This window comes from Lates calcarifer, linkage group LG11, assembly GCF_001640805.2.
Source record: "Lates calcarifer isolate ASB-BC8 linkage group LG11, TLL_Latcal_v3, whole genome shotgun sequence".
Taxonomy (NCBI): Eukaryota; Metazoa; Chordata; class Actinopteri; family Centropomidae; genus Lates; species Lates calcarifer.
This window is the reverse complement of record NC_066843.1, coordinates 22,751,847-22,779,389: the sequence shown is the minus strand read 5'-3', so window position 1 is coordinate 22,779,389 and position 27,543 is coordinate 22,751,847. Positions and strand designations below refer to the sequence as shown.

The following is a 27,543-nucleotide window of genomic DNA, read 5'->3' as shown; positions in this document are numbered from 1 at the left end:
TCTGGAGTCTGTACCTGTGGCTTATGACTGCAGCTTTACTATGGTGTGCCTGTATTTGATTTATCAGTCTTATTTTACAGTTTACTGAAGGTTATCTGTATCAAAGTTAGTGTTTGTGCAAACTGAACATCTCCTGCTGCTGCTGCTGATAACATCTTGTCATTATCTTGCTATAGGATGAACTCCTGATCAACCAGTCAAGCCAAGTCAAGTCAAGTCAAATTTTATTTATATAGCGGCAATTCACAGCAGAAGTTATCTCGAGACAATGTACATATAGAGCAGGTCTAGATCACACTCTTTATCTTATAAAATTTACAGAGAGAAACCCAACAGATCCCACCATGAGCAGCACTAGGCGACAGTGGTAAGGAAAAACGTCCTTTTAAGAGGCAGAAACCTCGAGCAGAACCGGACTCAGTCTGTCCTCCTCTGCTGCCCTTTTCTCACCACTCTGATGGTAATATACAGAACCACTTCCTGCACTACAGTGTTGTCCTAATATATGTAAACCTTTCTTTCTTTCTTTCTTTCCTCTGGGCAGTTCACCCCTGACCTTTGTACCACTCAGTGTTAATGACTGGACTTGTGTTGCTTTAATTTCAGAAAAAATGGCGGAAATGTCAGGAGAATGACTCATGTCCATATGGATGTTTTCAGGTTTTTGTAGCAGAGAGCTCTGTCCACAGTGAAACACCTCAACAACATCCAAACTCTCCTCAGTTTAACAGCATCACAGCTACATGTGGTGAGGAGTGAGACACACAGCTGGCTGACCTCTGCATAGCCTACATATTTTCCTGCTTCTGTCCTCTGACCTGGGAGGATGGGGGAGTCATTTAAGCCATAAACTCTTAAGCCATCAGTCATCTCCACTGAATCACTGATTTCATGATCCCCAGAGAAAAAAAAAAACAGAAGTCATGTTTATGACAGCAGCTCTGCTTGTGAGGGGTGGGGGGCGAGCTGCCGTTGTATTTTTGACACCTCGGTGGATTTATAACAGAAACATCCTCTCTCTGTCCACAGACCATCAGGTTTCCTGCGGTCAGGGTCTTGGCAGATTCCTGTGGAGCTGTCAGGTATGTTGAAGTTGTGATGTCATTTGGAGGTGAATATACATTTTCCATATGTCGTACTGTTATTCATACCTCTAACCCCGTCTGCTGTGGTTTTCTACGCAGGGGTATTTAGACCAGTAACGATTGAAACACAGTGTCTTCATCGACATGTGTAATATTTAAATACAAATAAAGATTTGTTTAAAAAAGAGAGGGGGAGGGGTGAGGTAGAGAATAAGCCCCTCCTCCTGTAGAGAGCAGGCCTGGCTGTTGACAGACTAACGGAGACCGGACTCCCTCTCAGACCTTAGTCCTACCGCCGCTGGATCATCGGTAAGTGTCTCTCTCATCCTCCATCACCGACACACGGCTCAGCACCGCACCGACACCCGCTCGGATCACTCCGCTGTCAGGTCGCTCCGACTCTCGGCTCGGCGAGTGTTTACACCGCAGATCCATCAGAGCACCGGGATGCGCAGCAGCGGAGTCTGCACCGTCCATGTCAGGAGCTGACGAAGCATCTGTCTGGACCTAATATAACCTGTTAGAACAAAACAAGTCAGCTTGGTTAGTGGACTGTGACGTTATTGATCCATAAGCTGCAGTGTGTGAACCAGTCTGATCCAGCAGGAGCCAGATCTATCAGAAGAAAAGCGGTAAACACATTACACAAGTTTAAAATGCCTCAGTCCTGTGGATGCTCTCTCTCTCTCTCTCTCTCTCTCACACACACACACACACAGAGAGAGAGAGAGCGAGAGAGAGGACTGAGATCACATAATCTCAGACCGCTGAGTCTCCTCACTGTTCCAAGATATGTGTAGTCCTGGTCACTAGTCTACATGGATCCACATCTCTCACCTTCACGCGGATGAGAGAAGTTTACAGGAATAAGTCAGTATTCAGCACAGGCTGACCAACAACCACAGTCAAACTACACAACGAGAAACTGTTTATCACTACATGACAGGGAGATTTTTAAAGGAACTGGTTGTTCATGTTGTTCTGGGCTCCTGCAGCTGGAAATGAAGGAAATGAAGGAATTGAATAATTAACAGTAAGTTCCAGATCAAGAGGCTGCTGGCAGGTCCAGAACTCTCCAGGTGTGTAGGTAAGTGATGGTGATGCTTCAGTCAGCCAAGCGAAACCAGATCCAAACAGTGTTCAGCTCCTGCTATCATTATCTGAAAAAGCTTCAATAACTTCATCTGCATACCAAGTGAGCCCATGTAGGGTTGAGTCAGAGCTTCAGAGATTCCAGGTTAATGGAAATGAATAAATCCCGTTGTCCAGTTTCACTTCCCGTATTAGCTCATACTCACTAGTGTGCACGGGCTACTACTTCTGTCTGTGTGGTGCGTTTAGTGTGTGCTACAGGCTACGTAATATGTGGCAGTGCTACACAGTATAGTCAGTGGAGTTCTTTGTTCTGCATCATGGCTGTGTTTACCAGACTCTGACAACACTTAGATTTGACAAATATCCACCTCTCTGTCTCTGTCTCTGTCTCCAGCTTTATTCTGATGATCATACGCCTGCAGATCAAATAGCCCAGCTGTGGAATCTAGCAGCTCCAGTGTTCAGTAACACCACACTGCAGCTGTGATTACACAACAGTCTTTTTTATCAATGTAATGTCAGGTCACCAGTGGACAGGACAGCAGATTTCCCTTTCCCAGACCAGTTTCAGTGTTAATGTTGGCGCCTGTCTAATATTCATGATATTCTAGGAGCCTTCATCAAACCCAAAATACAAACCAGCTTTAGATGGAAGTGTTGGAACAACCAGAAGGCCTGAGCCTGATGACCTGAGGTCTGATAGGTTTGGATAAGCAGGTCAGAGTGATGCTGTGGAGACCGGGCTGGAAGAATTGTTTTCTGCATCAGTCTCAGAAAAGCAGCCTCCAACCCCACATGTCATTTTCCAAAAAATAGAAGACAAGTTTTATGTGTTATGTTAGAGATGTGTCTTTGGAAATTCAGGTCAGAATCCAACTTGCTGAACTGTGTGAGGTTGTGGTGTCAGGCAGGCTTCAAGTCCTCCTGTCAGCAGAGTCAGCGTATCCAGGTTTAATTGCCATGTATTGACTGTTAATTTTGTATCTAATGTTAGTACGCATGGTTGAAATGATATATCAATCAATGTATTGTGAGATATTCTGTGACTGAATGATGTCTAGTGGTCCACTTTAGGTCCTGTGAGAGCATCAACATGAGAGCAGCAGTGTTCAGTGTCTTGGTGCTGCTGGATATATTTCACCAGTATCTGCTTTAATAATGACTTTAGAAATTGGACCTGCCTCAGAGACACCTACTGGTGAAGGAGCATAGCACACAATGGCTGACAGTCCAAATAAATGAACTGAATCGCCACCATATTCTATACTCTATGTGATGTTATGCTGTCAGTGTGAGCTGTCACTGTTACCTCTGTTATGACTAATAGGAATGCAGCTGAGAATGGATTTAGGAATTTGTTTGCAGAGACAGGAAAATCAAAATAAGTCATTCTCTGTTCTGTCTTGTCTTTTATCAGACGGTATTAGAAATGGATTTGAATGTTGTGAATATGTTTGAAGCTGTGGTTGTGAACTACTATCTTCAGGGTTAAACCTCATCACCATACTCTGACTGACTGTAGCCTAAACTGAACCTTCACAGTTTACTGCTAATCTGCTGTGATGCTCAGCTCAGCTGCCACACACTCACCACACTGAACACGTCACTCTGCCCTGTCCCATCAGCATTTGCATTCAGCTTTGTCCTGTCATGTCTGGTGTTGGCTGAAGACAAACTTTGCCCATACGTCCCCCCCCCACCCCCCCGGCTTCTGTTCTCCAACCTTTGAGTCTCGTGTCTGTCTGACTCATATTGAACAGGATAACTACATCACCTTGAACAATGCGGTGGGTGAATCAGTGCCACCTCGAATCATAAAATGAACCCACATAGCACGCTGCTGTGCTATTCTCACCTCTACACTCTCAGGTGTGTGGCAGCCAGCTATTGTTCAATAAATCGATTGAGACAGGAGGTCAGGTTGCATAAGTGTTGGATTAGTTGCTCAACCTCAATGTATGATGTTCTCAAACTAGTTTTCCTCCTCAACAGAGGAAACAGAAACATGCTCTGTGTACTCTGATAACTGACAGCTGCAGGTCACACACTCACACTCTTCATGGAGAAGCATCAGCAGCAGCCTCACTCTTACAGCTGAATGGAAACTTGTTTTAAAAATCATTGGTTAATCACAACCCACCACACAACTGTTAGTGTTGTATTTATTCATGTTCTGTTTCTTTGATACAGTAGATGGGTCATTAACTTGTGCAGCTCCTCAAAAGACAGAAACATAACACACAAAAGTTCCTACCAGGATAAATTAAATGTAGATAAAATTCCAGTGAACTTTGGTTTAACTGTGGTATTGAACTGGCTGTTGGGGGGTGGGGGGGTGGTACACTGTACAGGAGACAGTACAGTGAGTGGATGAATATGGCCTGGGAGAAAACTCAGTGATGATAACACTTCTGTGTAGCTCAGTCTCTTTAGAAACCAAGGCACACACCAACCTCGGCCTCTCTCTTTTCCTTTTGTGCCTATGTGGTTGCCATGGTGACAGGTTGGAGATGTCAAACTTGGTTCTCACTGGGGAATAGCAATGACTGAAGCTGTAAGTGAAAAACCGTGACCATATGAACAAACTGGACATTAAGATAGTGAATGTTGGCTGAATAGGTGTTGGTGGTTTTACCATCAGCTTTTAGGAATCATCAGTAACTGTTAACTGCTGCTGATACTGGGCTTCTAACAGCTCTGAGCTGTTTGGTTAAACTGTGTTTAGAGTTAAATATGGTGTCTCCTTTCATTGGTGATCAACAGATCATCAGGTTAATCATCCGGTTAAAGCTGAGAGCTGCCACCTTCCATGCTGTAGGTGGCAGGGCAACTGAACTTTTCAGTGGGTTTTTCTAAACAGCTCAAATGTATTTGATGCTGTGTTTGTTTGATACTGCAGCTGTAGCTGTAGGTCAGGCAGATAAAACAGACGTATACCTGCCTCATTTCTCAGGTGTACTCAGGTTTTCACCCCAGTGAAGCAGATCTGTATTATTTTTGATTCATGCTAAAATATAAACTCAGTAACTGTGTACCATAGTGTAGTCTGAAACAGGATGGGTTTTTTAATGTATCTATTTTATTAAGATTAATAAGAAATTAAGAAATCTATTGTCAGATGAAATTCAGGGATCAATTTTTTTCCTGCTGAATAATGATCACTATTTCTCGCACACAAAGATGAACTGATTCGATTTTTGTGGTCAAATGTCACCCTGACCTCACAAAACATGTATTTGGCCATAATTCTAGAATTCACAGGCTAATGAAGTGCAAATAGACCAGTTGGTGGAGGCATACAACCACGAGGGGTTGATTCTAGTTTAACACTTTATGTTAAACTAAATATCAGTCACAGCAGAGTATTTTACATACTTAAAAAGGGTCTGGAGACGAACTTGAAGCTGCTAGTGTGTTTGATCAAAACTGCTTGTTGGTGGAACAACCCTGGAAATTCCCTCCCCCCACACATTTCTGACATTTTTGGTTCCTGTGTCCAGTAACTTGCTGAAACCAACAGTCCAGCATTCACAGTGACATCATGCAGTGATTGGGCAGGAGTGTGTTGAGGTGAGAGAGTAAGCAGGGTTTGAACTCTCTGGTCTCTCTCTTGCTTTTTGGTCATTCTTTATTCAGCTGTTTCTGGCACTGATGGGTGCTGTTGTCTGTAAATTTGAATGATTACTCCTCTCAGTGACAGCAGGCTTCTCATTCCTTCTTCAAGTGTGGCTGTTTAGAACAACTATAAACATCTTTGCATTGTTCAGACAGCAGATATAAAGTAGCTCTTCTCTAGCATTACCCAGAGCAGCTGGCAGCTAACACTCCCGTGGTCACTGTACACCACAACTTGAATGTTGGATGTAAATAAACGAGTGCATACAGCCAGATAATGTAAATCCCATTTTGATGTCAGTGGTGCTTTGATAATCAGTGAGTAAAATCCTGATATTCTTTCCTGTAATGAGGTGTGTGTGGTTAGGACCACTGAAACCTCACTCAGCATCAGGTATTCATTACCTCCCAGCTCCAGTATTCATTAGGCATCATTGCTGTTTCACTCCCTTTGTGTTTGGATTCCAGCTTATCCCAGTTCAGACTCGCTGTGTTCCTACAGCCGTCCTCAATCACTTTATAATACACCCCCTCACATAACCCACCCCACCCCTCCTGGGCAATGAAGATGCAGTCTTGTGTAACTCTCATACTCTAAACCAGTTTCATCCAGTTCACGAGGTGTTGCCAAGAAACCATCTGTGTGTGTGTGCATGCATGTGTGTGTATGTGTGCATGTGTGCATGTGCATGGGCATGTGTGTGTCTGTGAGTGTGTATGAAAGACCAGGGTTCCCTTCTCTATGTGAAAGCAGATAGCCGGAATTTTCCTGTTCTTGCTACCAGTGTTATATAAGAGCAGGAGATGAGAGGGGAGAGAGAGCAGACAGCCGTGCTTCTCCCTGCCTCACTCTGCCCAGTTTTTCTTACATCTCCTCTTTTGTCATGAAATGGTTGTCAATACAAATGTCCACATCTTTAAAATCGCAGTCATGAGTAGTGTAAGGGAATTGAGGGACTGAATTTCAGTAATTATATTGCACTTAACTAATCCCAGGAGGCCTGTCCTGCTGAGTTCGATGGAGGGTTGATATCAGTTTGGTCTCTGGGTTCAGTGCTTAGACTGATCTAGAATATGGTTGAGGTGCACAGTAGACAGTAGCCTCTACCAAAAAGAGGAGAAAAGGGGAAAAACACTCCAGGTAATCTGTTGTGTTTAAATTGTGTGTGTGTGGCAGATGTTCACCACAGGTATCTGTACACCTGTTATGCCTCCACACTGGTGACATCTAAGGCTGGAGACATTCTGTTTTTGGATTGTAATCCCATTCCTTAGGGAATTTCTTCAAATTTGATTTTGGTGGTTAAAGGTCAAAGGTCACGGTCAGCACATCTTAGGCCATAACTTTAGAGTTCATACACTAATTATGACAAAATTAGGATAGGTTTCTCAATCAAAAGGTCAAAGGTCAACTTCACTGTGACATCATAATATTCTGCAAAAACACTCTTTTGGCTGATATCATCATTCAACATCATAACTCAGAAACAGTGGATTCTGACCATGTTTCCTGTGATGTGACTGGTTGGTGGAGGGAAACAACTGCAAGGAGGCGATTCTGCTGCTGCATGTTAAACTGCAGTGTTTGTTTTTCTGTTTCTACACGTGTTAAATGGAAAAGATGGTAAAGGGAGTAAAGTTATGAGTAATGTAATACATTACTTTTGTTGCTGAGTTATTGTTATTAATATATTATTTTCAGTGAGTAATGTGTAATGAGTAATTGATTACAGTTTTCAAGTAACTTATTTAATGAATTTATTGGTTTATTTGACAGGGACAGATACAGATACATAGGCACATTGAAACAGTGAAAATAGCAGAATAAAACAGTGAGGTATAAAGAAAGTAGACTGCGTGCAAAGAGACACAATGAAACACACATGTAGTAGTAACATAGCTACAGAGAATTAGACATGAGTACACTTCCCAGCACTGCAGTTGTAGGCTGAGCCGATCACAGGGCAAAGCTCAGATCAGTTAAAATTATTACATTTAGTGGATGTAGCAGCTGATTGGTTTTCTCTTCTCCACTTCATAGATGAATATCATTCACCCCTCTCCCTGTTCCCCTCTCTCTCTCTCTCTCTCTCTGTCCTGTAGGTGACTTGGTGAAGTTGGACCCTGAGTGCAGGTGCTGCCTCTGTCTCACACTCTTTCCTGTCTGTTGACAGTTGTATCATGGCATCCTCCTTGATCAGCCGTCAGCTCGCTCTCTCACTGCAGAAGAACTTGTGGCTCAGTGCTCCAGGTAAAACTCTTTAAATCAGTTTAAATCCAGTCAGTGTGTCCTGTTTGACCAGGTAATGTGCTGTTCATTTGTGATAGATTAGAGATGCATCCTATTTATTTACTAAATGTTTTGTCTCCCATCTCAATGAATTGCCTTTTTTGTTTTGCTCTTTTGGACATTTTGCACCTTTAACAACTTTAACTACAAGTGTTAAAACCAGCTGTTACATTCTGCTCAGTGCAGGTAAATAAAGTAACAGCAGAGTCTGAGATATAGAAAAACCTTACCTTAGCAGAGCAGCCAGCCCTGCTTTACCTGCACCTCATTGTCAGCTTTGTGTCGCCACTGATTTCAAACCTTATTTCCAAGTCAGCTTTGTCTTTGTCATCTTACACTGAGATATCTCCACTAAATATGAAGTTCTAATTCTTATTTACATGATGTTCTCAGGGAGGAACATGATGAAACCATTGGTCAGTGAAATCAGAGCAGCATTATATAATCAGTGTAAATGTTTCACTGACCTCAAGCAGGATGTGGTTATCGCTATATGTGGAGAGTGGTGACTTAGTGATGTCCCAAAGGTCCTCTCTCCTATCAATCATCAATCTGTTTGGGTCAGAGTTACTGCTTCTCTTTCACTTGAATGATACACAGTACAGTGAGGTTATTGTCAGTGAACATTTCTCAATGAACAGCATGATGGGGCAATGGAAAAGTTCAGGGACTCAGGCAACTCAGCACATAATTATCCAGAGTCTCAGCACTAAATCCTCACAGTGACACATTGTGGTTCCCCCAAGGTGTCAGGGTAAAAGGGTTAGGGTATAGCTATTATCTTACCCTGTGACAGATACAGTGTGTGTGCTGGAATTTATGAGAGCTCCAGAGGTGTGCTTACCTGTTTCCTACAGGAGATGGAGGTCAGACAGCCAGTAAGAGGAGAGATCATTTGATTACTTGATGACAATGAGCTTATTAAAATGTAGAAGATCCATATAACACACAGACTTTGCTGGCTTTGGAAGCTTTATAACAGGATGATTCTGTCACAGTGAACAGATTTGGCAGCAGGCTTTGATTGCCTCACATACTGCACAGGCGCCCTCCGTGACAATGCACTATTAGGACACAATCACGCATTCCTGATGACTTAATGATGAGAAGGGTTATAATTAAGAGCTGGTGACCTGTTTTCCCTGGTCAAATTCTGCTGTCTATCTTAATTACTACAGATAAAATCATTATGTTCTTTATATCTGCCTGACTTTGAAATAACAGTTAAGTATTTCCTAAGACTGTGTGACATTACAGAAACACATCATTACCCCACTACTGACTGCACCATATAACAGGTGTAGTAGCATGGGAGATGTTCTCCATGAAGAGGCACGATATTTACAAGATGCTGCTCTTTTCTATGCATTGTAAAACAGTGTTAGGGCAGGGTGAAATTTAGGTTTAGAAATTTTAATTTACATTTCATTTTGAAGCCATGTGAGCACCTTGTGATTTGTATTTATTTCTGCGTTTTATTTGTGCTCAGGTGATCTTGGTAACTAGTGTGTTTAGAGCTGCAGTAGTTAAACCTGCTGGACAGACTTGAAATTAAAAGGAGTATTTGACTAATCAGAGTATTTTTACTGTTATATCAGAGGGCATCCCTAAACATGGTTCTTCATCAAGAAAATAAATAAACAAGTGACTGCTGGAGCCGAATCACTGCCTTCACCACATAGTGTTTCTTAAATCAGGTTGGACCAGTGGCCTTATGTTAACCTCAGCTTCCACCCAAATACAGTCTCCTAATGCGACTTCAATCAAGTCATAAAACCTCGAGGACAAACTTTAACCACAGGTTACTATCAGCTTCTTGTGCAGTGTCGTCACTAATGTAAGCAGTCCTGTTGAGTAAGTGGCTTCACAAACAACCAAAGATCAAACTCCAAACCGACACTGAGTAAAAGGTGAAACACAGAAACAATTATTCACTGTAAAGTCTTAGTATCCCTGTAAACACATAAAACATTATTATTCCTCTTAAAAAGGCTGCTCATCATGCACTCATCACCTCACCATGATTCAATCACTTTATTTTTCTTTTGTCAAGATCTTTTAACTACTGATAGCACTGCAGTGCTTGAGAAGGTCAAATTGAGCGACTGTAACTTTTTCATGGAACCAAGTTGAAGTTTTTCAGGCACTAGAGTTTGCCTGGAGACAGTGACAGTGTACTCCAGAGGTGTAGTTTGCTTTGCTTCACTGACATATGGCTGACATCTGTTTTATGGACTGCCTTCATTGAGCACTTTAGCATACTCATACACTGATGGCAGCAAGTTGAGGACTGGGCAGACAATCCTATCTGAGGCCATCCATCAGCAAAGCAGAGAAGAAGTAGAGATATATATATATAAAAAAAAAAAAAAAAAAAAAAAAAAAAAAAAAAAAAAAAAAAAAAAAAAAAAAAAAAAAAAAAAAAAAAAAAAAAAAAAAAAAAAAAAAAAAATAATATATATATATATATACACACACACACACGTGTATTGTACACAATTTTGTTGTACTTAACTGTACAGTGACAATAAAAGCCCATTCTAAAGTGCATTGTAAAGTGCAGCGAGTAGCAGCAGTGTAGGGTAGCAGCATGAGTTTTAAAGTCAGTGTGTGTGACTATTGAGAACCCTTTGGGTAGAAGCTGTCCCTCAGTCTACTTGTATGTGCTTTAGCTGCTCTGTACCTCCTGCCAGATGGCAACAGTTCGAACAACTGGTGACCAGGGTGATAGCAGTCTGTGATGATGGTAACTGGCAGCCGATGATTTTTCCTGCTGTTTCTACCACTCTTTGAAGAGACTTTTTATCTGTAGCAGAGCAACCTGCGTACCACACTGACAGGCAGTGTGTCTGAACAGACTCAGTTGCTGCACAGTAGAAAGAGATGAGCAGCCTCTTTTCCATGTTGTTCCTCCTGAGCACTCAGAGAAAGTGCAGTCTCTGACGTGCCCTCCTCATTGTGGCCGTAGTGTTACTTAAAAGACTTCACTCACTCCACATACTCCCTGATGATGTAGAGTGGGGCTGGGTCCGAGTCACGTTTCTACCTGGAATCCAGTATCGGCTCTTTGGTCTTACTGGTGTTCAGGGACAGTTTGTTTGCTGAACACCAGGGTGTCAGGTTCTGGACCTCATCCCTGTATGCTGACTCATCACCACCTGAGATGAGTCCAACAATGGTGGTGTCGTCAGCAAACTTAATTATGGTGTTGGATGAGTGGACAGTTGTACAGTCATAAGTGTACAGAGTGTATAAGAGCGGACTCAGAACACAACCTTGGGGAGCGCCGGTGCTCAGTGTGATGGATGAGGATGTGTGGGAGCCAGTTTTGACATGCTGGGAATGGTTTGTCAGAAAGTCCTTCATCCAGGAGCAGATGTTGTGATGAAAGCCCAGCTGCATCAGTTTGCTTATGAGGATGTCTGGTATTATGGTCCTTCCTGAGTGTTGTCTTCACTCTCAACAAACTCCAGTTCTTGTGGTCTCCACATGGTATTTCCACTGATGCTGTGGTTAGATCTTTTATCTTATTAACTCAAACTCAACAGTTTCTGCTTTTGAATTTTTTGCATTTTTGGTGTGGATTTAAGAAAAATGGAATAAACATAATGATGAACTCATTCTCTTTATTCTGCCACATGAAAATCCATGAGTCACTTCAGCCAGTCTGGCCATGGTACCTCTGAGCTTTCACTGTTAATTAGAACATCACTAAAAGTCTCAAGTGAAGGATTCATGAGGGAGCAGCAGTTAGCCTCACAGACTAGTTGATATTTTCACTGAAATGAAGTTCCTCTTCTCCTCTCAGTCTAAATATTACTGCTGACAAATGTTTGACTAATGTAGAACAACTGTGTGTGTTTTAGCCCTTTACTTGGTGTAACTGTAAAACTATGTCAGGCTGTAGACAGGCCCTCAGTCTACATCCCTTCATCCCTTAACCAGTATTATTGTGTTGGGTTTTTGTGTGTGTGGATTACAACATGCTTTCTATAATGATGGATGTAGGATCCACTTATTGCAGTCTGTTAAAGTGGCAGCTATCTGTCATTTGGGGGTCTTATATGTGAATATTCCTTCAGGGAGCACAGAGAGAGAGAGCAGGGTTACTGACTGTTATCTGTCCTCTCTCAGGCTGCAACACTAATGGATCTTAAAAAATACTTAGTCATTACCAATCAGCCTCTCATAGTGAATCCACTGATACATTTTCATTTAAGTTCATTTAAAGTGAGTGCATTCTGCTGCTGTTTTATACTCACAAGAACTGACTGAGAGGATGTTCCTTCGTTGTGTTGTAAAGTTCAATAAGCAGGTTTATGAAGACTGAGGTAACAGACTGGTCTCAGTGACCAGCATCTCTCTCTGTTATTAAACTTGGTGTTCCTGCAGTCTTTAGTTAATCTGACCACATTCAGTTCAGCCTCAGACACAGAGACGTTACAGCACCGACCTCCTAACGCTGCTGTCATCACCTTTAGACCTTCAGACCTGAGACCCACATATTACACTGCCATCAGATCACAGTGCAGGAGAGCAGCTCTGAGAGGACCTTAAAGGCTGAGACCAAGCATTTGCACTCAATTCAGCTGCCTGTGTCTGAATCATTCCCACAGTTCCTGAGGATAGGTGACATTTTGTAAATCAACTGGTCATGGTAGCAGAGGCTATCTCGGCGCACTGTACATATAGAGCAGGACCATACTCTACAGAGAGAGACCCAACAGTTCCCACCATGAGCAGCACTAGGCGACAGTGGAGAGGAAAAACTTCCCTTTAAAAGGCAGAAACCTCGAGCAGAACCAGACTCAGGGTGGGAGGGGTGATAAGAGAAAGACAACGTGGCACAATACAGATTCCATATAGAGATGAAAGTAATATTGATAATATTAATGATAGCTATAAAAAATAATGACAGTTATAATAGTAATAACAGTAATAGCGATAATACGTAACAACAGGCAGTGAGCAGGATCATAGGAGCAGCAGGAGACTTGTCATCACAGATCAGACTCTACAGCTCCAGAGGCAGAAATACCTGCAGAAAGAGACAGAAGAGGAGAGAGAGACGGAAGAGCACAATACTACAGGAGAGAATGTTGAAGAGAGAGAGAGAGAGAGAGAGAGAGATAGAGAGAGAGAGGCACACAACCTGGACACTAATGTGTTTGTTGAAGAAAGAGAGTCAGAGTGATGAAGTGATTTTAAGACAGTTTGCAGTAATCTTGTCAGCAGGACAACATGGATTATATTAAATCCTGAGTTTAATTGATGCATTGAGACTGACCCAACCTGCCAAAGGTAGAATGGAAATATTTAGAAGCCTGAAATAAGAATAAGAATAAGGTGCTAGCTGAAAGTTAAGGCATGTTCACACATTCAGACACAAACAGGCAGCATATAAACACACTCACTGTCTCTGTGTGTGTTTGTAGATTATTTCTCTGTCTTCTCTCCCCTAGGCTGCAGATATGTCAGCAAGGCAGCAACAAAGACCCAGGTGGAGTTTGACTATGATGGACCCTCCATGAAAACTACAGTTCCTGGGCCACGATCACACGTAACTCACACACAGACACACACACATGCATACACACACACAAAGGTAATTCAAAAACATACTAATTTTTTTTTTTCCAATTTGTAGGAGCTGACAAAACAACTGGGAGAAATCCAGGTGAGCTGAGATGTGTGTGTGTGTGTGTGTGTGTGTGTGTGCGTGGTGCGTGCGTGTGTGTGTGCGCGTGTGTGTGTTGTATTAATTCAGTGAACTAGTTAAATAAAGCCTGGAGCGTTTATGCTGTTCCACATACAGCAGCACTGTCCACTCCTCCAGTCTGTATTGTGCTTCTGTAGGAATCCGCAGCCTTCCAGCTGCCTGGTTTTACACAGCTGATGTCTGTACATGCAAATGTTTGTAGAATTATGTTTCACAAAGGTTTTTGCACATGCAAAAAATATTTGCACATGATTGTACTTACGCTGCCAGTGAACCTCCAGAGCCTTGTCTGCTCCTAAAGACTCAAGTCTTGTTTTTATGTTTCTGTTTCTCCATGTGTTGACTGAACAACCAGCCGTCTTTGGAGTTGTTGGAATTTTAGTTGGTTTGTGTTTCTGCTGAGCAGAGCAGAACAATGACCTCAAACACAGATATAAACACAGAACACTGATGGAAAAAATGACAGTGACCTTTCAACTGTCTCTGGCTACCATTCACCACCAGTTTTATTCTCACAGTATGATTATTGTGTGTGTGTGTGTGTATGTGTGTTTGTGTCTGTTGCCAGGTGGATTCATTTCTACTGTCTGCTGTTTGATATTAAAACTTGTCTCCTTCCAGAATGTTGGTGCCATCAACTTCTTCTGTAACTATGAGGAGAGCAGGGGGAACTACCTGGTGGATGTGGATGGCAACCGCATGCTGGATGTCTACACTCAGATCTCCTCCATCCCAATTGGTTAGTAGCAGAGCAACCAAACACAACCACCTGGATTGTAGGAGTGAGCAGTACAGATAAAATCCTCTGTCTTGGTGTATTTTATATTGCAGTGTGGATACATACTGTGATATTGTACATTTTCTGGAAGATGAATTTGGAAAGTGTTCGATGGATGAAATAAGACCTCTTCTCTCTTAGTGGATCTCATCAGTCACATTCTCCCAGTCAAACATGATTCATATCATATCAATGATTTAACATGATCAACTTCATATTTATGGATCAAGAAGTTTGAGAAAAACAGCTGTACCAAATGAAATATCTACGAGATGTGATTTTAGTAGTGTTAAGAAGAGTAAAGTAAAATGAATGAACAGCACCGTCACACATGTAAACACGAGCCTTGTTTTACTACAAGAAAGAGCTGTAGGTGAGGGGTGTGTGTGACAGGAGGTGGGGGTGGGGGATGGATCTCCTGCATGAGTCTGCAGCACTCAGCAGGGGGCAGTAAAGAGAGTGACCTAGTGTCTGGTGGTCCTGGTCTGGAGGCAGCAGAGGGCAGTGGGATAAGACTCCTTTAGGGAGGTGGGAGGAGTCTAGTGATAGATGGACGATCTTTTCTCCTCTGCCGCAGGACCTTTACAGTCTGAGGTGCTGCAGTTGCCAAAGCAAGTATAACACAGCTTGTCAGGAGACTTTGTGTAGAGCTCTGTGGCATGTGGTGAGAGTGAGGGGAGGGAGCCTGGCTTTCCCCATGTTATGCAGGCGGCTGAGACACCGTGGGCCTTTCTTGGCTGTGGGGGAGGTTTGGCAGTGACCAGCTTTGGTTACTTGTGATATCTACCCCCCCCCCCACACACAGCTGCTGTGTCACCAGCAAACGTAATGATGTGATTAGAGCTGTGGTTAGCAGAGCAGTTGCGGGTCTTCAGAGTGAAAAGCACTGGACTCAACACACAGCCTTGGGCAGCCCCAGAGCTCTCAGTGTTGGTGTTGGACAGAGGTCATATTTTTATTTGAATCCTGTTATTTTTCACTCTCAATTTTATATCAGTAGGTGTAAATCCATCACACACTGGTTCAAGCTCAACATATAAAGCTGGAGAACATGCAGGGTGAGGGTCATGTGACAGACAGAAGCAGCTGAAGGCTTCTTTTCAGTGGCCTTGCCAACCAGAATGTAACAGGAGCCAACGGAGAGCTAGCTCAGCTGCCCCTGCTGGTCACCTGACCCTCGTCTTGCTGCTGTAGGGTCTCGACATATCTTTCATGTGCAGAGGAGAGGCTGTAGCTTTTTGATGAGCAGCCTGACAGAGCAGGAGTGTAGACTTGTTGGGTTGATCTCTTCTAAAAATGATGGCCAAGCTGGACACACTGCATTCACTCCTGACTGAGCTGACAATCACAAATCTCTGATTTGATGCCACTCTGCAATTCATTCCTGCAGATGTCTTAGATTCAGTTGTTGTCAGTCTTTGTACTATAAAATGTGTCAACATGGGAGTGACTGCTCCTGTCTGATATTTTATAATCTAGATCTTTTGTTAAGATTTGAATTATTATTATTATTGTTGTGTCCTCAGCATAAATCATGTGCCGGCATATTTTTACAGAGAGTGCACAACATAAACCCTGAGCTCCTACAGCATCCTGTGCCTTTACCATCAAAATAAGATTCATGATAAAAGAATTCAAAGACAAAATTCAAGGTTTGAAAAATCTATTGCTTTCTTTAAACTGCATATTCAAACACCCAGTGATGCAAAGACAAAGTATCTACTCTGGTGTAATTAACAAGTCAATGGTTTCGGCTCCCAGCCTCAGGGCCTCTCTGACAGAAGAGTTTTTGTTATAGCCAGGAACTCACACACTCAGTTGATTCAGTAGTTAAAAAGGCCCGACAGCTAGAGTTTGTGACAATTGTTTAATTGTCAGAATGCACAGAAATAAGTCCATTTATTTTAGACCATACTGGATCCAGTATTTCTTTAAAATGAATTCAGTTTACTCGCATAGTCTTTAATGATTTTTGTGAATGTTCACTGTTGAAAAAAACACAGGGCTGTGCTGATGTGCACTTGATCTTTTTGTTTTGCTTTTCACACTAAACTGATATTCATCAGTTGTATGAATTTAGGAAAATCAGTCCTGTCAGCTGCACTTCATCACATCCCCTCCAAGTGTTACTGTGATGCTGTGACAGTGCAGATGTATGAAATTTAAGACCTGCAGATGCCACAGAGGAATATGTGATATGTGATGAGATGGTGATCCAGATGTTGCAGATAAGTTGGTGTAGGAATATTGAGGATGAATGAATGTCTTGTGTGTGTCCTGTTTGTCAGTGTGATGGAAGTCTCCAGGGTTTGTGGACCAGAGATTTGCCCTGCAGCATTCAAATGACTTACATGGAAAACAGAAGGAGCATGAAGCCCTCATTTCCTGTTCTCTCTCCCTCTGGCCTGTGTGTGTGTGTGTGTGTGTGTGTGTGTGTGTGTGTGTGTGTGTGTGTGTGTGTGTGTGTGTGTGGCAGCTCAGTAAACACTGATGACAAAGACAAGCTGTAGAGAGAAGAAGCTGCACTTTGTCAGCTATGGAAAACTATATTCTAAGTGGGCTTTGAACTGAACTCCATGTGACAGATACCTGGCTGTGTGCTACATTACTGAGCTGATTTGGAATCAATATTTCTGCTGGATTTTGGTACATTGAAACAGAGCTGGATGTCAGATGATTGAAAGATTTGGCAGTAAAGTCTGAAAAGTGTGGGACATATTGTCTGTTCCTGTTTGATATGTAGTGGTAGACATGCTCTCATTCCATATAATGGATTATTTACCTGCTGACCACTCAAACCAATCAACCCCAGATGAGAAATGCAAGTCATAGACAGCACACAGATAGAAACAGAGAATGTCAAGTGGAAAGCTTCAGTCACCTCACTGCCCCCTGCTGGTTGGAAGTGGAACAGTGCTGCAATTTATGTAAGGCAGCCACATTGGTTTAGGTAAGATTCAACATTCAAAGCTTTATTGTCATGTGTAGAGAAAACAAGTCTGATCTGTCTGAGCTTTCACTGAGGGCCCATATCTTCCCACAGCTGCAGTCACTCCCTAGTATTTAAGTATTCTAATTAATAACAGTGTTTCATTTACTCATAACACCACTATCAGAGATTCCTGACATTTTAAACACAGAGAATGTGTGAATTTTAAGAAATCAAGTAAAACAACAGACTCAGCAGGGAGGTCAGTACACTCTCCAGAGGGAATAAACAGTATTTTTCAGACATTCTGCACTAACGTTCACTCATCCAAACAAGATGTTAATCAAGACAAAATCAGCCTCTTTCCTAACAACACTGAATTTACCAGTGAATTATACACTGTACTTGATAATAAGCCAGATAACAAAGCAGCAGCAGAGGATGGTTTCCCTGCTGCGTTCTACAAACCTTTCTGATCTATTTTAGATCACTCTGATGGCTAACGTCAAACAGCTCCCAGCTAACATGAATACTGCCATCATTACACTCCTCCTAAAACCCAATAAAGATCCCACCTCACCATCTTGCCACCGCCTGTTATCAGTCATCAACACAGACAGAAAAATCACCAGTAAGACTCTGTTCTCCTGAACTGACATAGTCCACATACAGTCTGTCTGAGGCTTTAAGGGCCTGTGCTGTAGAGATAACCATGAATGTTATAATGTTAATGATAATGATTATTATTATTGTAACATATCTGTTGCTCGGCTGTGTAAACATGCTGTTGTTGAATGAGCCGCAGAGATTCTGTCTGACTGTTATGACTGGTTTATTGTTTAGTTCATCACTCTTTAGTTGTGGACACGCCTGATGTTTGTTCAACTGTCATTTTCATATTTGTCCCAGGTTAAAAACCTTGAAATTTCAGACCTGCTGTTGGCAGCTGTCTTACGTTAAAGTTATAAGTATGATAAACCTGTTAGGTTTTTAGATTTAATAGGACGTTGTGAACATGATGTAGCTCTCAGAGTAAAACCAGAGCCAGCTGACTGCTACAGATAATCCAATGATTAAGTTGTTCAGTCCAGTGATTCCTCTTCCTCCATCTTTATCCCCTCAGGCTACAACCACCCCGCTCTCCTCAAACTGATGGCCAATCCCAACAACCTGGTAGGTCCTGTCCACACACAGCATCACTCTTGTCATCAGCTACAGTGACAGAGGTACTGAGTGATATAGTGTGTCTGACACATGGGAAAATAATGCATGACAAGCAGGTGTGTGTGTGTGTGTATGTGTGTGCGTGCGCGTGCATTCTTGAATTTATTTGTGTTTTCTTTGTCTTAGAGCACATTTGTGAACCGACCTGCGCTGGGAATCCTGCCGCCTGAGAACTTTCCAGACAAACTCACTGAAAGTCTTCTCTCAGTAAGTAACACATAAACAGTATTTCCCACTCAGAACTAAAGTACTGAACAGTTGAGATGATGGTGTTATTACTCCATTACATTCTCTCAGGTGGCTCCCAGTGGAATGACTCGTGTTCAGACCATGGCCTGTGGCTCCTGTTCCAATGAGAATGCCTACAAAGCCATGTTTATCTGGTACAGGGTGAGTGAGTGCACATTCACACTATGTTAACTCTTACCTGCTATTTGTTAGATTGCACTCCTATGAAGCTGGAAGACTTGTGAGAGACATAAAAAACGAGGGGTCTAAATCCGTATGTCAGAGGATAACATGCTCTGACTTTAGGTCCAGACAACTATGTTAATTTCATCAATGAAAATGAGTCATTGATGGCAATGATGCACAATGAAAGTGAGACTCAAACCGAAAGAAAACCATGAGCTATGATGAAATGTGTCAATTCAATCTCCCTTTAGATGTTAGCTAAAGACATATCACCGTTACCTGATGTTTTAGCTTCTCTTCTCAAGATAAACCCAGACAGAGAACAGTGTTTCAGTTACCACACTTGTAGCCTCAAAGCCTCTTTCACAGACTGAGAGTCATCTCTGTGCTAAATAAATAAGGGGAATACTCACCTGACAGCTTGAGTTTCTTTTTTCTTGACTGCTAACTGTTACATAGAATACCATTTTGTGTTGTAAATATGTTTTCAGATAAATATTTGATTAAATTAGAACCTAAATATTATCTCAACAACCAAATGTGACTTAAGCTTCATGTCTGTGTGAGGTCCTGACAGTGTGTGTTGGCTTTTACTGTAGAACAAGGAGCGAGGCCACAACATACCATCTGATGAAGACATCAGCACCTGCATGATAAACCAGGTGGGGGAAATGCATCTCACCACCTATCCTCAGAGTTTGATCTCCAGCTACATTGTTCTAAATATTTGTACCTTCCTCTGTGTGCTTTGTGTTTCTCTCTCTCCATCTCTGTCTCTCGGCCGCAGGCCCCGGGCTGTCCAGACCTCAGCATTTTATCCTTCATGGGAGGTTTCCATGGAAGAACTATGGGTATGTTCAATACAAAAACTAATCATTACAGTGAGATAAAACAAAGCCACTTTAGAGCTCCCCTCCCCTGCTAGATAAGAAAATATAGCAGTAGCAGTCCTGTCATGTCTGAACACAGCCAGAATAAAGCTTTTTCAAGACAAAGGCCTGTGTTTGAAAGCTGCTCTCCTGGAGAAGTGACCAGTCTTCTACTGAGATAGAAATTTGACCTGACATAAATACATCAAATCTGATTCTGCTCATGAAAGTATGTGCATGCACATACATGATGTAGTGCAATACAGACAATCACTGCATGTCTCAGCAGTGATTGTTTCAAATACACGTGTCAATATGTTCTAGTTTCCATTCGCGCTGGTTTAAAAACGTTATCTGACACTTACAGGATCTGTTGCTCTGGTCGAGATGACAAGATGAAAAGGCTCATTTCTTCCACTGAATATGACCTGGAAAGGGAAAGTGAAGTGTGAGAGTGAGAGCTCTGATTTGCTTTGACTTTATGTAAATGATGCAGTCACACACATCAGCTGCACATTTCTTATTCTGCTTGCATACTGTGTGGAAATGTTTGAGCCAGCAAAATAGAGTAATAGAAACACACTTAGGGAACATGAACACACACTTTTGAAATGTATGATAATCTTGATGTCCGTGCTGAACACTAAACGACTGTCAATACAACTTAACACTTACTGTAAATGTTTCACATTAACAGCCTATCAGGGATTTTCTCCTTTGAGCTGGGTACAGAGATCCACAGTAGATTTATTAGATACAGGCATGTTATTTAGTGATATAGATACTGAATATTATTATTAGATATATAACTGAAGCGCACTGCTGCCATGTTGTAACACTGTAGATTCATGGCTAACAAAATGCGTCTGTCTTCTTCAGGTTGCTTGGCAACAACACACTCAAAAGCAATCCACAAGCTGGACGTGCCATCATTTGACTGGCCCATCGCCCCGTTCCCCAGACTGCAGTACCCATTAGAGGAGTTTACCAGAGAGAATGCACAGGAAGAGGCTCGCTGTCTGGAGGAGGTAGGCTGTGTGTGTGTGCACAGTCATGACGTACTGCTGCAGAGTAGACACCTTGTTTAAACCAGTAAGATTCAAGACTGACGTCACAGTAGTCTGTTTTATTTTCTAAACTGATGTAGAGTGTGAAGGCTACACCTTTCTTTGTTGACTGAACAGCTTTGTCTCACCTTCATGTTTTCTTACATCACATTTATGTCCTCAGGAAAGATGTTGTTGTATTCGACTGTGGATGAATGTATTTAGTTGCGTGAACTTTTGAGTCACAGCAGTATTTTGGTTTATTTAATCAGTGTGTGTGTGTGTGTGTGTGTGTGTGTGATCTGCAGGTGGAGGACCTGATTGTGAAGTGGAGGCAGAAGGGGAAGCCTGTGGCAGGGATTGTAATTGAACCAATCCAGGCTGAAGGTGGAGATAATCACGCCTCCCCAAACTTCTTCAGGAGCCTCCGCAACATTGCACGCAAGGTACCAGTTATCACCATGGCAACAGGTCCTTTAAAAGGACTCAGCTTGTTGTGCTTATTCTTAGTTGTATCCACTTGAAATGTATCCTGGTTTAGCAACATGACATTCATCTCTAGTCTCAGTAATTATATAATTATAATTATTGGCTGCCCCATGGCCAAGTACCAACAACTTACAATAAGCAATAACTGGATAATAGATACTGGATTGGAATGCATTATATATCTGAGTGTGACCTCAGAGTGAGATCTGTATGCAGCACTGTCTGTTCTAGTGATGGTTGAGCTCATTGTACTTCACTCGACCCGACATGGATTCCAAGGCTGCAGGATAGTCATCAAAGTTTTACAGACAGAACAGTCCATGGGCAGCATGCCGGTAAAAAAGTCTTTGCCAAGGGAATGGAAATCTGTCAAAGTACTTGATGAGCCAACCATAAACAGGGAGGTGGGGAGCACCACAGATGCTGAGAGGGTCTGAGGCATCACTTTGAGCCACATGAGGTGGAAGACAAGGTCACTAAAGCCGGTGATGTGTTAGTCAGCCTGTCTGCTCTTTGAGGAGTCAGAGTCTGTATGTGGGTGTTCACATTATGTCAGCCCCTCCAAAAACAGGCTATAAACCCAGCCCTCCTCTTGACAGTGGATCAGGTATTGTCTGGTCACTTAAAGAAAAACAAACCCTTGATATTACACAATTATCCTCCCTATGAAGACTTGCATACAGTGTCAGTGAGTGACAAACCCCTCCTTTTTCATCCTCTCCTCCCCCTTGCATCAGTGATCTGTCTACCTCCATCACTTTCCCATGTGTCAGTCTGTTAACATTTTATCTCCCCAGCATGGCTGTGCCTTCCATGTGGATGAAGTCCAGACTGGTGGGGGGTGCACAGGGAAGTTTTGGGCCCATGAGCACTGGGGTACGGATGACCCTGCTGACATTGTCTCCTTCAGTAAGAAGCTTCTGACTGGAGGCTACTACCACAAGGACGAACTACAGGCTGACAAGGTTTGTCTTTTTTAATGTTTTCTGCATTGGTCAGGCCAAAGAACAGAGGATCACCTGCATCATTAAAAACTATCCTCTGGAGATGATGCCAATCAGCCTAACACTGACAGAAATCTGGTGACAGATTTGGTGTCTTGGGGCACACTGCCAAAAAACAGCAGAAACTCTTTCTAACTGTTTCTTTAATCAGATGTGTTGCCATGATGTATGATGACACATACATGTTTACATTATGGACAAGTTTAAATTCTTCGTTTTGACTGTGCCCTACACACATATAGACAAACACATAGGAGTGTTATGTGACTTTCATTTTTTATTGACAGGAGTGTTTGCTTTTTTTCAGGCGTACCGTATCTTTAACACGTGGATGGGTGATCCATCCAAGAACTTGTTCCTGGCTGAGGTTCTGAACGTGATCCGCAGAGAGAACCTTCTGGAGGAGGTGACCCGTTCTGGGAAGGCCTTGCTAAACGGTCTTTATGAGCTACAGGTACTGGCCGTGTGTGTGTGTGTGTGTGTGTGTGTGTGTGGTGTGTGTGTGTGTGGTGTGTGTGTGTGTGTGTGTGTTTGCATATGTGTACACATGCCATAGTCTGCTTGTCTATAGTCAAATTGTTCATGAACCAGCTAAAACACCCCCACACACACACACCAGCAGTACCTATCAGGCAGTGAATCAGCAGAGAGACGGAGGACAACAGAGGACAGATTCTTTTTAACTTGACTCAGTGTTTTAATGTCAAGAAACAATGTTTTGTTATTTTCAAAATACAGAGATTCTATTTCTGACCTGAATTTATTATTTTGAACAGAAATATAAAAGATCCAATAACAATATCAATAAGGAGAATCAATAAGAGTAGTAGTATCAATAAAACTATTTTGTTGACCATTTTATGTTCTCAGTCACAAACAGGCTTACTGTAGTTTCCTTGGATCATGCCTGGTGTGAATGTGACCTAAATGTGTGTGAACATGACCTACATGCGTCTGGTCCCCAGGCTCAATACCCCGGCATACTGAGCCGCGCCCGAGGACAGGGGACCTTCTGTGCCATTGATATCTGTGATGATGCAACACGCAACAGCATCTTGCTCAAGGCCAGAGACAAAGGTATGAAATACATCACCATTCAGTGTTTTTTTTCTTACACTCTCGTGTTGACCACAGCTCAGTTTAGAGTGTGGACAGTCAGGGTTTGGCCAGCTGTGGGGCTGCAATAACAATGAGCATGCTGCACTGACTGTCCTTCTCTTACTGAAACCTGAGTAAAAAATGATACCAGTCGAATTACTTGTTGATTATGTTAATTAGGAAAGGCAAGCACATAAACAAATGTCCAGTGATAGACAAAGGCTTTGGGCATCAGGTGGTGACCTAAAAATCTAAATCTGAACAAAAAAAATCTAAATAAAAGACAATAACTTCACCACTGGTTGGTTTGAAATTCATGCTGGGATACTTTTCTGAACCAAGGATACACACACAGGTCAGCTGTCAAAGTACCCTGGATAAAACAGGCAGAGCAAGAACAGGTGTGGGCTGTAGGGTTCTGGTTTGAATGTGCTTGTGTATTGTAAAAAAATGTAAAATAAACAGAAATAACAATTGTCTGTCATCTACATTCACATGAGCATTAGTGGTTAAAGAAACAACAGAGTTTGAACCGTGTTTGTCATTGACAGGTGTCCTCCTGGGGGGTTGTGGGGATCGATCAATCCGTTTCCGTCCAGCGTTGGTGTTCAAGGAGTACCACGTTCACCTCTTCCTCAACATCTTCAACGACGTGTTGGCCCAGCACAAATAAATCCTGACCCTGAAGGAACCTGAATTACACTACATGAGCCTGAGTTCATCCAGAGGGGAGGGAGGGAGACAGCCCATGTCATGATAAGCACAATCCACACAATAACTCGCACAGATATTCCATACAACCTCCAATTCAAAATCCAGGGCCAGTTCAGTTTAGAACAGGGAAGACTTGACAGTCTTCATTTCCTTAGCCTAGAAATAATTATGGTGATATCCTCTTACTTGTACCCAGTAAACCGCTCACATCAGGTGCCAGTGGTTACTGTGCACAATGTTCATGTTGCTGTAAAACAAATCTACTGCAATGACACCAAACTCAAACAGAACTTTGAATTATGGTTTCATGCGTAGACTGACTAGACTACAACTACTGACTACAGTGCTCTGGATGAAGTCCTGGCAAGTTGTCCACAATGTCAGCTAATCTAGCACCCTCTGTTTCACACTCCAGTACCATTGTTCCACAGGCTAGTTTGGCCATCTTACCCACAGTCTGTTGTGACTGTACTGAGACATCACTCAACCACATTTCCCAAAATGTAGCAGTTTGACGTTCAGACATTTTGTTTCATGTGAACGCTCACCAATTTCTGTTTGTCAGGAGCTGTTATTTTGTTAAACCAATTAGTGGTGGGTCCCGTCCTGCCTGCATCATTTTCAGTTGGCACAGAAGCAGGGAGCAGTTGATGTTTCATGTTCATTGAAGAAATATTTTGATCTAGGGTGTATTTCTGTATGTCAGCTGAAAACAACTTACAGCTCCATTCATCTCATCCCATCTCCAGTTTTTCCACTTCTGGCACAGAAAGATGACGTCCCTTTTCTTAATCTGGCCTACAAAGTTCTGAATAGCTTGAATTTTTTGTCCAACCTGGGAAGGAGCCGCTAATGTGCACAACATCAGACCTTGTTGACTCTCTGAATAAATCTTAGATGTCTGAGGTTCAGAGGTCTGGAACCAGGCTAAATGTGGGTCTGTTCTTTTTGCAGGTAGCACAACATTAGATAAATGTAAATACGATGTCAAAGATCCCAAATATAATGAACCTCACTTAATGGCTCAGAACAAAGTCTTCATTCAGCTTCTTTCATGCTCATATGCCACCGTTTGAAGAAGACAGACAGTCATCCTGGACACAACTCTGTGTCAGTGATGACTCCTATGTAGGAACACACAATACAGCCAAGATGCCAGCCTGCATGTCATTTAATGCTGCCCATTAGAAATGTCCTTGTTATGATTCTGACTGTTGTGTTGCTCTTAATAGGAATGATTTTTCAGCTTGAAATGTTGTAGCCCAGAAAAATGTGAATCTTGAACGGACCATGAAAATGTCATAGATTATTTAGTGCCTGCATGTTACCTAAATGTGCTTTTTTTTTCTTTTTTTTTTTTTTTGCTACTGGCTCAGATGAGAGCGGCTGTCGGTAACCTTAACTTACCTTTGCACATTCACTTTACTCTTGAACAAAAGCTTCATATCAGTTGCCACATTTGTTTCTGGAAACTTATTCCACTATTATTCATGTTCAAGTCTCACTTGATTATTTGATTCATGTGTGACAGAACAGAGAAGTGGTCTCATGGTCAGTAAAATTCAATAACTAACAAGTAGCCTCTCAGGCTTGTTACCAGCACTTGTTTGGGACTGTCTCATCCACTGAAAACAGAGCAAAGCACAGACCTCACCGTTGTGTCTCTTGTCCAGGTAGGTTTTCCAGTGTGGTTTCCTCTTTGTCTCATGGTCCCATTCCTACCTCCTGAGACCAGAGGGTACTCAGCTGTTGGAGAGAAGTGTGGTTGTAGCTTGGCTTTTTTCCCCCACAACAGCCACAAGGGGTAACAATGAGCCTGTTCCACACCTGGAAAACAAACTCAGAGAAGCAACATAGCAGCAGGCTTTATGTTTTATTGGAAGTGTTTTCATACAGATTATTCACTCCCTCAAGAGAAAAGACTGACTAACTAGAGCAGCACAGCTGCTTCCCTGAGCTTTTCTCTCACACTGTGGGTGAGACAGAGCCAGACTTCTCTAACTGTCAGTGGCTGAAGTTGAACTTGAAGCACAGGTCCATCAAACAGGGCAGTCTACAAACACATTAGATCATGGGTAATACAAAGAAGAACAACTTTACAGCACAAATTTTTATCAATGCTTTTTATTTTGTCAGTCTGCTCGAGCTGATGTTCTGCTACTAGTGTAGAACACCTGAGATATTCATCAGTGTCTGTGAATGTTCCATGGAGCTTTTAGGCAAGTGTTAGGAATGTGTAACAGTTCATTTAAAGTGTTACCACATTAATTTCTTTCTTATTATTAACTTCCTAGAATCTAATTCAAATATGTGTATTTAGTCCTACTTAGTCCTACACACATATTTTAATTAGGATTTAATGAAGTTGGGTGGGGGTGGGGGTGGAGGCTGAGCAATACGATGGTGATGATGACAACAGTGCTTGTCTTCTTCTAGTCAGTATTACATAGTGTCTGTGATGACCTTCTTTAAACATTTTTGACATTAACTATTTGCACTTGTGATCTGAGATAGATGATTATTGGTGTAATTATTTTAGATGGCTCTAACTGTTGTTGCCTATAAAACATTCTGTCCTTGTACTGTGAGAAATAAATGACGTTTTGATTAACTTAGTCGAGTTTTTCTTTCTTTGACCTGGGAAATAAATAAATCAATAATCACACTCAGGTTTCGCTTATTAGCTCCATCAGAACGTGTTTGTTGATTAGTCAGGTTATGTGATGGGAGTGTGATTAGAATCTGATCAATGAATCATTATAGCACATTTCTTAACAAGACTTGTTTTCTGTGTTCTGTTGGCTCGCTCAGGGAAATAACCCAGCCCTGTAATTCCAGTCTAAGCCTGAAGAGGGCGACACACTAACTCTAATGATGCTGGAATATAAACAGCTGTTGTGGTTGGTCAGTAACAATCGTTCATCTTCACACCTGTGTCACCCACATGGTCTCACCCCGCCTGGTGGAGCTCAGACATGGAGACTAAGCTGTGGGACAAGAAAATATTAAAAATGAATAACTGGTCATTTTCACTACTACTGGTCAGGCACACGTGCACCTACAGAAATGAGCGGGAGACGGCAGCACGGAAGTGTAACAGGACCGTACCTCAAAGCCACCACAACGCGTTTACGTGACAACGTGGCGGTTAACAGCCAATGAGAGCGTTTCACA

General features: G+C 42.2%; 1 protein-coding gene and 1 long non-coding RNA gene across 4 annotated transcripts; one reads left to right on the top strand and one right to left on the bottom strand.

Annotated features, from left to right (window-relative positions):
* Positions 1 to 207: 207 nt before the first annotated feature.
* LOC127142966 (uncharacterized) lies at positions 208 to 1,916 on the bottom strand. Its single transcript, XR_007814103.1, has 2 exons — positions 1,731 to 1,916; positions 208 to 1,602 (listed from the first exon to the last, which is right to left on the bottom strand). It is a non-coding gene; the product is annotated as an uncharacterized LOC127142966 (long non-coding RNA).
* On the top strand, positions 221 to 26,980 carry abat (4-aminobutyrate aminotransferase). Of its 3 annotated transcripts, none has more exons than XM_018698336.2 (16): positions 221 to 1,394; positions 7,970 to 8,046; positions 13,548 to 13,645; positions 13,733 to 13,762; positions 14,426 to 14,543; positions 18,635 to 18,684; positions 18,862 to 18,942; positions 19,033 to 19,125; positions 19,749 to 19,811; positions 19,937 to 20,000; positions 20,898 to 21,046; positions 21,373 to 21,510; positions 22,351 to 22,518; positions 22,865 to 23,011; positions 23,523 to 23,634; positions 24,207 to 26,980. In XM_018698336.2, exons 2-16 carry the CDS (start codon positions 7,977 to 7,979, stop codon positions 24,326 to 24,328), a joined length of 1,503 nt encoding a protein of 500 aa, XP_018553852.1. In that variant the 5' UTR covers positions 221 to 1,394; positions 7,970 to 7,976; the 3' UTR covers positions 24,329 to 26,980. The 3 variants fall into 3 exon arrangements, with proteins under 3 accessions (XP_018553852.1, XP_018553849.1, XP_018553850.1); XM_018698333.2 differs by having other exon boundaries at positions 222 to 1,394; positions 7,899 to 8,046; XM_018698334.2 differs by lacking the exon at positions 221 to 1,394 and adding an exon at positions 1,562 to 1,717 and having other exon boundaries at positions 7,899 to 8,046.
* The last annotated feature ends 563 nt before the right edge of the window (positions 26,981 to 27,543 follow it).

Bases quoted from the DNA above. Each gene is read 5' to 3' on its own strand.
- abat (XM_018698336.2), top strand. From the start codon at position 7,977: ATGGCATCCTCCTTGATCAGCCGTCAGCTCGCTCTCTCACTGCAGAAG. The intron at 21,047-21,372 runs GTAGGCTGTGTG...TGTGATCTGCAG, and splicing joins AGGCTCGCTGTCTGGAGGAG to GTGGAGGACCTGATTGTGAA. The intron at 21,511-22,350 runs GTACCAGTTATC...TTATCTCCCCAG, and splicing joins TCCGCAACATTGCACGCAAG to CATGGCTGTGCCTTCCATGT.